The sequence below is a fragment of the Triticum urartu genome, chromosome 7A (genome assembly GCF_056163025.1).
Source record: "Triticum urartu cultivar PI428250 chromosome 7A, HENAU_Tu73, whole genome shotgun sequence".
Taxonomy (NCBI): domain Eukaryota; kingdom Viridiplantae; phylum Streptophyta; class Magnoliopsida; order Poales; family Poaceae; genus Triticum; species Triticum urartu.
Genome location: NC_141879.1, coordinates 240,269,122 through 240,282,553, shown reverse-complemented (window position 1 = coordinate 240,282,553; position 13,432 = coordinate 240,269,122). Strand labels below are relative to the sequence as shown.

The 13,432-nt window shown below is 45.4% G+C and overlaps 1 protein-coding gene across 1 annotated transcript; it reads left to right on the top strand.

Annotated features, from left to right (window-relative positions):
* Positions 1 to 3,992: 3,992 nt before the first annotated feature.
* On the top strand, positions 3,993 to 6,584 carry LOC125528378 (tonoplast dicarboxylate transporter). Its single transcript, XM_048692860.2, has 6 exons — positions 3,993 to 4,555; positions 4,637 to 5,135; positions 5,333 to 5,376; positions 5,515 to 5,610; positions 5,707 to 6,217; positions 6,323 to 6,584. The coding sequence occupies exons 1-6, from the start codon at positions 4,106 to 4,108 to the stop codon at positions 6,358 to 6,360; spliced, it is 1,638 nt and encodes a 545-aa protein (XP_048548817.2). The 5' UTR covers positions 3,993 to 4,105; the 3' UTR covers positions 6,361 to 6,584.
* Positions 6,585 to 13,432: the final 6,848 nt, after the last annotated feature.

The following is a 13,432-nucleotide window of genomic DNA, read 5'->3' as shown; positions in this document are numbered from 1 at the left end:
AAAATCTTGTTCATAGCAAAAAATATATTTTATAGAAAAATAGCCCTTTATTCTGTTTATTATCTCTAGCTACTTCTACTATAGTCCTTGCTTAATACTGATGTTTGTTTTGTGATTGATCCAGGATATTTTGTGGCCCAAGTTCCCTACAGAATAATGCCCGGTCTAATTTCAACAGTGGGCATGACAACCTCAAACTTCTCTCTTCAATATTGAAGAAGTGGCTTACTCGGATCAATGGGCATGCACTTAGAAAAATAGGTAGAGAGTACGAGATATTCCTAGAGTAAATAAAGGGCATGGTGTGCTGATACATTAGATAGAAGCAAAATGTTATTTACTAAGCTCTTGTTGTTGTATCCTCAGACATTTTCTTCCACCTACCATACCCCAGTATTGAATATCTACTTTCCCACCATTGTACAGGAACTGATGTTACTATTTGTGCATACTCTTTGTCTTATGTGGGCTTTCTTTGAAAAAACACGCCTTTATATTACCCAAATAACATAACAAATTATGCATCCTCAAGTATAAATTTTAAGAGACGAGTCTTAATTTTTCATATAAATGGGTTACAATTTGTATGGATTCAAATCGGACTCTGTCATTTGGTGCACTAAATCTATGCATGCAGAGAAATCCGAGGTAATAGGAAGGGAGGAATCTCACCAGTTTCACAGCCGCAGAGTGTTCACTAGGTAGCATATGAGCCTTTCAAATACCCGTGCCTCCATATGTGCAAGAAGTTTTTCTTTTCATCCACATGCAAAATAAATTTTTAATAGAAACACGCCTGAAAAACCCTCCTTGGCAGGTTTATACATGTCGTAAAAATAAATTCTTTTTCATACATAAAACTCAGAATTCTTAGCGTGTGCATTTCCCAGAAATGAATACTAAAAAGATATCCTTCTTTCAAATTTTTTTACTAAAAAGATAAACATATTTACTACACAAGATGATTTAAACATGGGCTTTCTGGTACCAAAGAATGTGCATACGCATCCAGTTGTGAACAATAAAACACCATTTTTTTCTCCTAAGGAAAATTAGAAACCAACTAAACATAGATTTAATTTAAATAGGGCTTTCTCCTACCAAACTAAAATGTGTATATACATCGTCTGCCCCTAAAGGAAACTAAATCATGCCTTCTTTTTTCATCGTGAGCATTTGACATCCACACCTAAACCAGAAAAATTCATCGCCGACTTGTGGTTTGTATGCTTGAAAATAGCTTCTAAACTGAGCTTGAAAATTCTTATGTGTAGTGAAATTGTATCTAACACTTTGTAATGAACAAATGAAACACGTTTCAAATAACTCTTAGTCTAAATCGACACATCGTGCCATTTGACATCATAATCATAAATGGTTGCTAAAGAGTTTGATTTGATAAAGTGGTTGCATCCGCTGTTTCAAGTCTGGACTATTCCTCCGTGCTAAAACTTAATTTAATTTTCAAAACACTTCGTGTTTGAAATGGACATTGCGCTATATGGCGTAATGGGCCATTTGTGTTACCATGCATGCCTAGAAATCTAAAATAATAGGAAAGGAGAAATATCACCAGTTGAGTATGCTTCTCCTGCCCAAAGAAGGAACCGAGGAAGAAAAGAAATACATAGGCACCATGGATGCAGGCATTGCCACTTCATATTCTAATCCGGACGGGCCACACAAAGAATTGTTCCTGGACCAGGCTAGGTCTCCGGACGGCCCACACAAAGAATTGCTCCTGGACCGGGCTAGGTAACATATGGGCCTTTCAAATACCTATGCCTCCATATGCACAACACATAGAGTTTTTTTCGTGCACATGGAAAATAAAAGTTTAGTGCAAACACTGCTAAAATATACATCCTTAACTGGTGTATACATATTATGCAAACATGATTTTTTTTTCAAACTCAGATTTCTCAGCGCGATAACCATATTTTTCAACTAAAAATGCTTCCTTAGCTGGTCTATGCATGTTATAGAAATATGATTTGTTTTTTCAAACTCGGATTTCTTGGCGTGGTAAACATATTATCAATATAGTATGACTTAACACATGGGCTTTCTACTATCAATATCGAATATGTCCTCGCAAAATGAAACTATTTTCATCGAAAACATGGCTTTAGCAGATCTCTGCGCCATTTGACACAATCGGTCAACTAATATTTCAAAACAGGCGAAAGCCTGGAGACAATGTGTCAATTACATGAAGCTTGTAAGATGCACCAAGGTGCAAGGCCACAAGCAGCCTAGGGAGGAAAGAAAAGGAACAGGAGGAAGGGGAACGGAAATTAGGTTACAGCAGACCTATACAAGAATTAGCCATCAATCAAGTGAATCCAAGTTTACAGGTCATCCTTGTCTTGCTGCTTTCTAGCCATGTTGCTCCAAAGACGGATCATGTTCGCGGCATAAGACCTGATGTAAGACTCCATCCAACATTTAGAATTGAAAACACTATCATTCTGTGCATGCCACGGCGTGATGGCGCAAGCAAAAAAAAAGTAATGTTCCATTTACGCTTGAAAGCAAGCTGGTGAACAACATGCTCCACAAAATACATGATGTCAGGCGATAAGCATGCCAAAGGAGTGAGGAACACCTTGTTCCAAAGAGCAGGGGTTGTACGACAACGAAGCACCAAATGGTCAATAGATTCAGAACCAAATGGTCAATAGATTCAGAGGCCGGGCAAATATCATAGTCAGCATTTGGGGCAACCACCGACCAGCTTTTCCTGGCCATATTCTCTTTTGTATTGAGGCATCCCCAGAAGGCCAACCAAAGAAAAACCCTGTGCTTCAAAGGTATTAAGGAATTCCAGATCCAAAGCTCAAAGGCACAATTCACACCACGAAAGGTAAGCAGTCGTTAGAAATAGCTTGTGTTGACCTTATTACAGGTAACAGAGGGGGTGCGTGCATCTTTATGTGAGCTGACGGGAGCCATGGCCGCAATGAGCTGATTCAAGACCGGAAGTTCATCAACTGTCGTCTGGGAGAGGTTCCCAAACGCCTTGGGAGAACTGGAATTGGATGGAACGGTACTGATTTCTAGCAAACGAATATAACATGGGAGCACAGGCCTTAACCTTCAACATCTAACCACTGATCATGCCAAAAGGAATCAAGAGCACCGGAACCAATCGAGCAATGAGAAGAAATAATGGAGGGAGATGCAGTCCTTGAAACCCTTCCACAAGGCCGTGTTTCTGCTGCTAGCACCATGGGATAGAGAATCCTTACAGTACTTGGATAGGTTTGAGTCGAATACATGAGAGAAGCATTGTCTGACGGCCTGGACGGACTTATCATCAACTATACATGAGAGAAGCGCTTATAGTCACGATGAACCTAGAATCTCGGTGTGATACTCGTACTAGTGTGATTGCTTGTTATCCATGGATCTGGATCGATTGTGCGTCTCGGACTAATCAATCTAACACGACACACACGAATAATAGCCAGTGACGTGTTTTGCTCTGAATTTGTGGGTGGTCACGCGGTGATACGACATCCCTTTCAGCGAGTGACTTGGGCCCAGCCGAGCTTGTACTCCGTTGTAGGCCTAATTTGCTCGTTCGGACACGTGGTTTGAGCAGTGATAGGTAGTCCCGTAACACGTCCTGGTAACACAAATGTCAGGCCAGTACATGCATAGTTATCCCCCCCTCTTTGGAGGGGGTACACTGATTGGTTGCATGAATTGACGCCCACCCACCATTTGGGAGGTGGATCCAGATCGAGATCGTCGATGATGATGTCGTGACCATGCCCTATCAACCTCGTCGGGTCGGGTGCCTGTGGCGCGTATGGGGTGCTCACTTCACTGCCAAAAATATTTGTGCCATTCAGCGGTCGACAGTATCGTCACCTCCCGATTTCCTGGCCGTCGCGCCACCAGCTTCTCCACGCTGCCGTGGCCACCTGAACGATCGACCCCACCGTTCTCGCCATGCCCGGAACTAATCCGGTCGCCTAATCATCCACGGGGGATTTATCCTGGCCACTTGTCACGCCATTTCAAGCTTGGCCCTGCCTGCTATAAGGCCACACCGCAGACGACACGCACACGCCTCAGTAAAACGACGGCGAGGGCGATGGAGAAGCCAGCTCGCAGCTTCGGCGGGAGCTCGTCGGAGGACGCGGGGACGCCCCTGCTGCTGCCGGTGCACCGCGACGACGACGCCGCGACCACGGCGTCGTCGCGCCTGAGGGCTCTGCTCGCGCACAAGTACCCTGCGATCGCGTCGGGGCCCGTGGCGTGCGCGGCCATATGCGCGCTCGTGGACCTCGGCGGCGCGCACGGCGCGGCGCCGCGGAACATGCTGGGCGTGCTGGCGTGGGTGTTCCTGTGGTGGGCGACGGACGCCGTGCCCCTCGCCGTGGCGTCCATGGCGCCGCTCTTCCTGTTCCCGGCCTTGGGCATCTCCTCCGCCGACGCCGTCGCCAAGGCGTACATGGACGACGTCATCGCCCTCGTCCTCGGCAGCTTCATCCTCGCCCTCGCCATCGAGCGCTACCACATCCACCGCCGCCTCGCTCTCAATGTCAATAACCAACTTTTCCGACACGCACTCAGCTAGGAGTAGAATTCTTGACGCCTGAACTGATCAGCACGCATTGCGCAGATCACGCTGCGGTTCTGCGGGGACCCGGTGCGGCCGTCGCTGCTGCTGCTGGGGATCACCGGCACGACGGCGTTCGTCAGCATGTGGATCCACAACACGGCGTGCACGGTGATGATGATGCCTGTGGCGACGGGGATCCTGCAGCGGTTCCCGCGGGGCGGAGGCGCCGGCCAGGGGGAGGGGGAGGAGGAGCAGGAGGTGCGGCGCTTCTCCAAGGCGGTGGTGCTGGGCGTGGTGTACGCGTCGGCGGTGGGCGGGATGGCCACGCTGACGGGCACCGGAGTGAACATCATCCTGGTGGGGATGTGGTCGGCCTACTTCCCGGAGAAGGAGCCCATCACCTTCAGCTCGTGGATGAGCTTCGGCCTCCCGATGGCGCTGCTCATGTTCTTGGCGCTCTGGGTCACCCTCTGCTTCATGTACTGCTCCAACAACACCGGAAAGGCGCTCTCTGCCTACCTCGACGGAACCCACCTCAGAAGGGAGCTCAGCTTGTTAGGTACCTTTCCTTTCTTGTCTTCAGTAGCCATTTTTTATTCTCTCGCCTCATCTTCTTTCATTGTCCCTTTATAAAAGGCATATCCTCTCTCTAGTTGTTTGTCCAAGTTTCAGTTCCAGTAGTTTTAGCTCAAAACACAAATACATTGTCCAGGGCGATGCTTAGTTGTCTGATGGGGTTAGCCTCTTCTATGACAGGTCCAATGGCTTTCGCGGAGAAGATGGTCTTGGCTGTGTTTGGGGTAAATTCTACTACCAATCAGCTATTCTATGCCAATAGAAGTTTTAACTAGCAAAGAAGAGTGTGCTTTCTGCCACACAATGTGGACCTGCTACTTGGTCACAAGTCATTAACTCATCGAAATGGATAACCTTTGCAGGGTCTAATTGTGCTATGGATGACCAGGAACCTGACAGATGACATTCCTGGGTGGGGAGTTCTCTTCCACGATCAAGTTGGGGATGGAACAGTCACGGTAAGAGCACAAGATAATCATAAAGTTGCTGAGCTACTATACACAGTATGTATCACCTGATCTCATGGAGGAGCAAACAAATCGCTTGCGACGCAGATCATGATGGCCACGTTGCTGTTCATAATCCCGAGCGGGAAGAACGGGGGCGAGAAGCTCATGGACTGGAACAAGTGCAGGAAGATCCAGTGGAACATCGTGCTCCTCCTCGGCGCGGGCTTCGCCATCGCCGACGGCTTCAGGACCAGCGGCCTGACCGGCATCCTCTCGGACGGCCTCAGGTTCCTCGAGGGCGCGCCGACGCTGGTGATCGTGCCCGTGGCCTGCGTTTTCAGCGGGGTCATCACCGAGTTCATGTCCGACGACTCGACCACCACGCTGGTGCTGCCTCTGTTCGCTGAACTGGCCAAGTCCATCGAGGTGCACCCGGCGCTGCTTATGATCTCCGGCGCGGTCGGGGCCCAGCTGTCGTACTTGTTTCCCATCGGGTCGCCGTCGAATGTCGTCGGCTTCAGCACCGGCCACATCACCATCAAGGATCTGGTGGCCACTGGGCTGCCCCTCAAGGTCGTCGGAGTTGCAGCTCTGACGGTCTTGCTACCAACACTAGGTAATTAACAGCGCCTCCTGCACAAGCACCATGCCATCCATCGGTAACCAAGTGATGCCTTATTGCCCTCTCTTACATTTTTCTACTGTTAATTTGATCATGCAGGGTCAGTGATTTTTGGCATGGATAAAAGTCCTAGCTAGGGACATGGATCATGGATGCAAGTTGTGGAACCTTTCAACCATGGTCTGGCAGGATATTGAGGTTGAACATCAGTTTCAGCATGTCATGACTCATGACTGCACCTTGCTGCTGGTTCGGGATATGGTTTGTAACTTTGTATAGGATTAAGCAAACGGTTTTGTACAAGGTGTGTCTGTATAAATATATGTATTCGAAATATGTCCAATGTGATCATATTTTTGTATGGGCAACTGTGTCTATCAGGTAAGCTCCAATAATTCAGAGAACGGAAGAAATCCGAAAGCTAAGCTGATAGTAACAGTGGCAGCAATACATGAAGTATTCAGACAGTGCCATATTCAACCAAGACATTTTGCTTTCAAAACAATGGCTGCCACTTCTTCTTTTGAACTATGGCTGCCATTTGGTGTTGCGCTGGAGCCTAGAAGGGGAAATATACTCAATAGACTGGCCTTATCCACTCCACGCGCCAAACTGATTGTTCTTCACAGAATTTGTAATGAGATGCTTCGGAGATATTTGGATCTCAAATTGAATATATATAGGTGGTTCAAGAAAGAACGTTGTCAACCTACTGGTGGTGATAAGTGCACTCAACTATTTAGTGGTTCATTTTATAAACAGCTGTCCATCTCATATGGTGCCACTGATACACATTCTAGATTTTGACATCTGAAGACTGGAACCTCTTCTCCAAAGTAAACGCCTGTTGGATTTGGAAGCGCCAGGGAACACAATCATTAGGGGCGAAATTATACTTATCCATCATTTGAGTTAAGAACAGACAGGCCTTATCCACTCCACTTGGAGTAGCAGGTTGTTCTTCACAGAATATGTAATCAGATGCTTCAGAGATGTTGAATATCAACCAGAATATGTGGTGATTCAGGAAAGATGATAAACCTGACGTTGTCAATCTAACCTGTTGTGATAAGTACCATCAACTATTACTGGTTTGTTTTATACTCCCTCCATTCCTAAATATAAGTCTTTTTAGACATTCCAACAAGTGACTACATACGGAACAAAATGAGTGAATCTATACTCTAAAATATGTCTACATACATCCGTATGTTATAGTCCATTTGAAATGTCTAAAAAGACTTATATTTAGAAAAGGAGGGAGTACTATATTTGTGTTGGGAATTAGCACACAAATGCACTTGTGGTTAACTGAAAACTGCAGCGGAAACAAGTAATCTCAGCACCACATCATGTACTAATTCAAGGATCGTTGCTTAGCATGGAAGGAGACATATGCAGCAGCATACATGGAGGCAGAAAATGTTACTCGGCAGGCAAGACACTCCTCAGCCTAGTGTCTTGTGGTAGGAGTAAGTTTCTGGACAGCATCAAGCATCAACAAAGAGACACCAGATTTTTACGTGGAAAACCCCTCAACTTGAGGGGAAAAACCACGGGCAGAAGCCACCCAAATCCTCTTCCACTATTATCAAATGTGGGATACAACAAGTTCTTCTCTAGACAACACTAGAGGATCTCATACATCAAGATTTCTGAATCTTGGATGAACACAACAAGATTTGGGGCTCAAGAACTAGGGATTGGAACAATCTCACCAAAGATGGTGGAACCGAAGCTTGAAGGAGGCAAGGTAGTGGATCTGGACCATCACAACCTTGGGGAGGAGCTCCCTTGCTTCTTCCTTCAATCTTCCTCTTCCTCCCTTGCTCTATTGGTTTTCTCTCTTCTTCTCTCTTGGAGGATGAACTGATTTTCACTCTTGGTGGTGGCTGCTGGATGGAGGGTAAAGCATCCCCATCCACTCATGTGCAAAGTCCAAAATGACCCTAGGTCATAACCCTAATGGGTAGCGGGCTCATGCACCTCTTTGGGCTGCCTAAAAGGCCTCAAATGGTCATCTCCTCACAGCCCACATGAGGAGGATATCCCAATAAATCTCCCCCTCCGACTCATGAGGGGGGCACCGCCATGCCCGCTACCTTGCAACATGCTTGTAGCTTCTCATTTGGCAATATCTTGGTCATCATATCCGAACCATTGTCGTCGGTATGGATCTTCTCAAGTTTCAGCAACTTGGAACTCACAACATCTCGAATCCAATGGTACCTCACATCAATGTGCTTGGTTCGAGAGTGATAACTTGAATTCTTGGCAAGATGAATAGCACTCTAACTGTCACAAAACAGAACATACTTCTCTTGCTTCATGCCGAGCTCTTGCAAGAAGTTCTTCATCCACAAAACTTCCTTGCCAGCATCAACTACTGCAATGTACTCAACTTCTGTAGTTGATGTAGAAACACATTTCTGCAATCTTGATTGCCATGACACTGCTCCCCCTGCATAAGTCACCAGGTATCCGGATGTGGACTACCTACTATCCTTGTCACCTGCGTAATCTGCATCTGTATAGCCCTGCAATACAGGATCACCATTTTCAAAGCATAGACAAGATGTAGAAGTACCCTTGAGATACCTGAGAATCCACTTCACTGCTTCCCAGTGAGCTTTACCTGGATTTGTCATGAACCAGCTAACAACTCCAACTGCATAGGCAATGTCAGGCCTAGTGCATACCATGGCATACATCAAACTGCCCACAGCAGATTGGTAAGGTACTTTCCTCATTTCTTCTTTCTCCTTCTTGCTCGTAGGACATTTTTTTGAATTCAGTTCGTGATGGCCTGCAAGCGGAGAGATAACAGATTTTGCATCTTTCATATTGAACCTTTCAAGTACCTTCTCAATATATCTTTCCTGTGAGAGCCAAAGCAGCTTCTTTGATCTATCACGGGAGATCTTCATGCCAAGTATTTGCTTAGTAGGTCCTAAATCCTTCATGGAAAATGATTTACTCAATGCCTTCTTGAGGAGATCAATCCTCTTTGTGCCATTTCCAACAATCAGCATATCATCAACATACAACAAGAGAATAATGAAGTCACCCTCGGCGTACCTCTTCATAAAGACACAATGGTTAGATTGTGCTTTATGGTAACCAAGCCCAGTCATAAAAGACTCAAACTTCTTGTACCACTGCCGAGGAGCTTGCTTCAAGACATACAAGCTCTTCTTCAATTTGCAAACTAAGTGCTCCTTGCCTGCAACCATAAATCCCTCTGGCTGCTCCATGTATATCTGCTCCTCTAGGTCACCATGTAAGAATGCAGTCTTCACATCAAGTTGTTCAATTTCCAAGTCCATGGTGGCAGCCATGCCAAGCACAACTCGGATCGAAGACATCTTGACCACTGGAGAGAATATCTCACTATAATCAATGCTCTTTTTCTGACTGAATCCTTTCACAACCAATCTGGCCTTGTACCTTGCATGTGAGGTGTTTTCTTCAGTCTTCACTCTGTACACCCACTTGTTCTTGAGTGCTTTCTTGCCTTTTGGCAGTTTCACCAACTCAAAAGTATCATTTTCATACAGGGAATTCATCTCATCCTGCATGGCTTCTGACCATTCTTCCTTGTTCTCATCAGACATTGCCTCCTCATAGCATGAGGGCTCACCTGCATCTGTCATCAACACATATTGATGTGGTGGATATTTAGAAGAAGGAATGTGACCTCTTTCACTTCTTTGCTGCTGCACTGGTGGTGAATCAGGTGGATTTTCGTTGGCATCATCATTACCAACTTCATCATCATCATCACTTGATGGCTGCTCGCCACTTTGACTTGTACTGCCTTGATCAGTTGCATCTCCACTGTCTTCAGTGTCATCATCTCCCCCATGATTGTCATGCACGAGAGGAGGACGGATTGGATCCATATCAACCTAAGGTGTGCTGGTCATTGGCTTCTCTGGTTTCCCAATATCTTTTATTGTTTCATCTTCAATGAACACCACATCTTGACTCCTCACAATCTTTCAATTGGCTGGATCCCACAACCTGTAGCCAAACTCTTCACTTGGTTGGCTGAGGTAGATGCACTGCTTTGTCTTGCTATCAAGCTTGGATCTCTCGTCCCTTGGAACATGTACAAATGCCCTGCAACCAAAGACCTTCAAGTGCTTGTATGATACCTCCTTCCCTGACCAAACTCTTTGAGGAATATCACCTGCAAGAGGAACTGAGGGAGATAGGTTAACCACATACATAGCATTCATCAATGCTTCAGCCCAAAATGAATTAGGTAAATGAGCATGAGAGAGCATAGCTGTGACCCTCTCTGTGAGTGTCATGTTCATTCTCTCTGCAAGACCATTGAGCTGGGGTGTCTTTGGTGGACTCTTCTCAAGCCTGATGCCAACATTTCTGCAATACCTTTCAAAAGGACCTCTGTATTCACCACCATTGTCTGATCTCACACACTTCAATTTCCTGCCAGTTTCTCTTTCAACTTTGTCATGGAACTCCTTGAAGGCTTCAAGCGTCTGGTATTTGTGTTTCAGCACATACACAAAAACCTTTCTGGAATGGTCATCAATAAAAGTCACAAAGTATAAAGCTCCACCATGAGATTTTTCAGTCATGGAGCAAACATCAGTGTGCACAATATCAAGAACATTTTCTGCACGATGTGGAGGGAGTGTACGAAATGCAACCCTATGTTGTTTGCCAGCAAAACAATGTGCACAGGGTTTCAAGGATATACCTTTCAACTCAGGGAGGTACTTTATGTGAGCATGAGCGTGCATGCCCTTCTCACTCATATGCCCAAGCCTCTTGTGCCACAATTCAACCGAAGTGTCTTTTTCAACAATGTTCAACACCTCATTGCACAACTTGGTTTTAGTCACATAGAGATTACCTTGCTTACTTCCTCGAGCCACAATCAAAGAGCCTTTGGTGAGCTTCCACTTTCCTTCAATAACTAGGATGTTTGATATCATCAAGCTTGCCCACTAACAACAAATTCAGCCTTATGTCGGGAACATGCCTCACATCGTCGAGCACCAATCTGCAACCTGTGTTTGTTTCAATGCATATAGAGCCCTTGCCAACAATTGCTGACGAACCACTATTTCCCATCCTCACTTGGCCAGCAACACCACTAGTGTAAGATGTGAAATACTCCTTGTGTGATGTGATGTGGAAGGACGCACCTGAATCCACAACCCAACTCATGGCATCATCACGAACAGCACTATAGCAATCTTCATCTTCAATGACTAGATAGTCCTCATCTGTTGCGGTCATGGCTGAACTGCTCTCAGCCTTTTGCTCGGGTTTTTTTATGAGTTTCCCCTCTGCAAGCTCTCTTTTGTACTTCCTGCACTCGCTCTTTATGTGTCCCGGATTGCCACAATGAAAGCAAGTAATATCTTTTCTTTGTTTTGACTTTGATCTCCCCCTGGGTTTGCTTTTGCCTTGCTGAAATCTTGTATTGCTGCGTCCACGGTTCTCATTCTTCCCATGGGTTTCAGCCACATATGCATCAGAAGAAGAGGCATCACCCTTTTCCTTCTTTCTGGCTTCTTCATTCAGCATACTGTTCTTCACCATCTCCAAAGTCAGCTTCCCATCCGGAGCTGAATTGCTAAGTGACACAACAAGCGTGTTCCAACTATCAGGCATGGAACTCAGCAGCAACAATGCTTGCACCTCATCCTCAAAATTTATCTTCATGGCTGAAAGTTGATTTATATGGCATTGAAAGACATTTAAGTGCTCAATCACACTTGTGCCATCTCGGTACTCAAGCTTTGCAAGTCTTTTGATCACCGAGACTTTGTTCATTGATGTCTTCCTCTCATACATAGACTCCAACTTCTGCCACATCTCATAAGCATTTGTGTCATTTACAACATGGTGGAAAATATTGTGGTTGATGTACAACCGAATCATACCTACTGCCTTTCTGTGCAACACTCTCGATTCTTCTTCCGTGACACCTGTGGGTATCTTGTCTTTCACAATTGGCTCATACAAATCCTTGCAATAAAGGATGTCTTCCATCACGGGCTTCCATAATGAGTAATTGTAAGAATCAAGTTTTATCATGCCACTTGTAGTAGCGCTTTCTTCCAAAGCCATTGTGAGCAGCACTTCCAGCAACAATCAAGCAACTGGGATTTGCAACCTTCTAAGCAACCAAGGCTCTGATGCCACTCTGTTGGGAATTAGCACGGAAATGCACTTGTGGTTAACTGAAAACTACAGCGGAAACAAGTAATCTCAGCACCACATCATGTACTAATTCAAGAATCGTTGCTTAGCACGGAAGGAAACATATGCAACAACATATATGGAGGTAGAAAATGTTACTCAGCAGGCAAGACACTCCTCAGCCTAGTGTCTTGTGGTAGGAGTAAGTTTCTGGACAGCATCAAGCATCAACAAAGAGACACCAGATTTTTACGTGGAAAACCCCTCAACTTGAGGGGAAAAACCACGGGCCGAAGCCACCCAAATCCTATTCCACTATTATCAAATGTGGGATACAACAAGTTCTTCTCTAGACAACACTAGAGGATTTCATACATCAAGATTTCTGAATCTTGGATGAACACAACAAGATTTGGGGCTCAAGAACTAGGGATTGGAACAATCTCACCAAAGATGGTGGAACCGAAGCTTGAAGGAGGCAAGGTAGTGGATCTGGACCATCACAACCTTGGGGAGGAGCTCCCTTGCTTCTTCCTTCAATCTTCCTCTTCTTCCCTTGCTCTATTGGTTTTCTCTCTTCTTCTCTCTTGGAGGATGAACTGATTTTCGTCACTCTTGGTGGTGGCTGCTGGATGGAGGGTAAAGCATCCCCATCCACTCATGTGCAAAGTCCAAAATGACCCTAGGTCATAACCCTAATGGGTAGTGGGCTCATGCACCTCTTTGGGCTGCCTAAAAGGCCTCAAATGGTCATCTCCTCACAGCCCACATGAGGAGGATATCCCAACAATTTGTGTCCCTCTCATATGGTTCTAATAATGGAAATTCTAGATTTTGACATCTGGAGGCTAGAGCCACTACAAACAACTCAATCATTGGATTTGCAGAAGCTGCAAAATAAGTTACAGCCTGTTACATGGTTGGTGTTTATTTTTTCCTGATATGGCCTACATGGTTGTTGTTGCTAGTGCTCTGTTCGACTGAAAAGTCAGTTTTTGTTGGGATCCACACTTGTTTTGCTGATTC

Excerpts from the sequence above, each read along its gene's own strand:
- LOC125528378 (XM_048692860.2), top strand. The coding sequence starts at position 4,106 with ATGGAGAAGCCAGCTCGCAGCTTCGGCGGGAGCTCGTCGGAGGACGCG. Across the intron at positions 5,377-5,514 it reads TGGTCTTGGCTGTGTTTGGG|GGTCTAATTGTGCTATGGAT; the intron begins GTAAATTCTACT and ends TAACCTTTGCAG. Across the intron at positions 6,218-6,322 it reads GGTCTTGCTACCAACACTAG|GGTCAGTGATTTTTGGCATG; the intron begins GTAATTAACAGC and ends TTGATCATGCAG.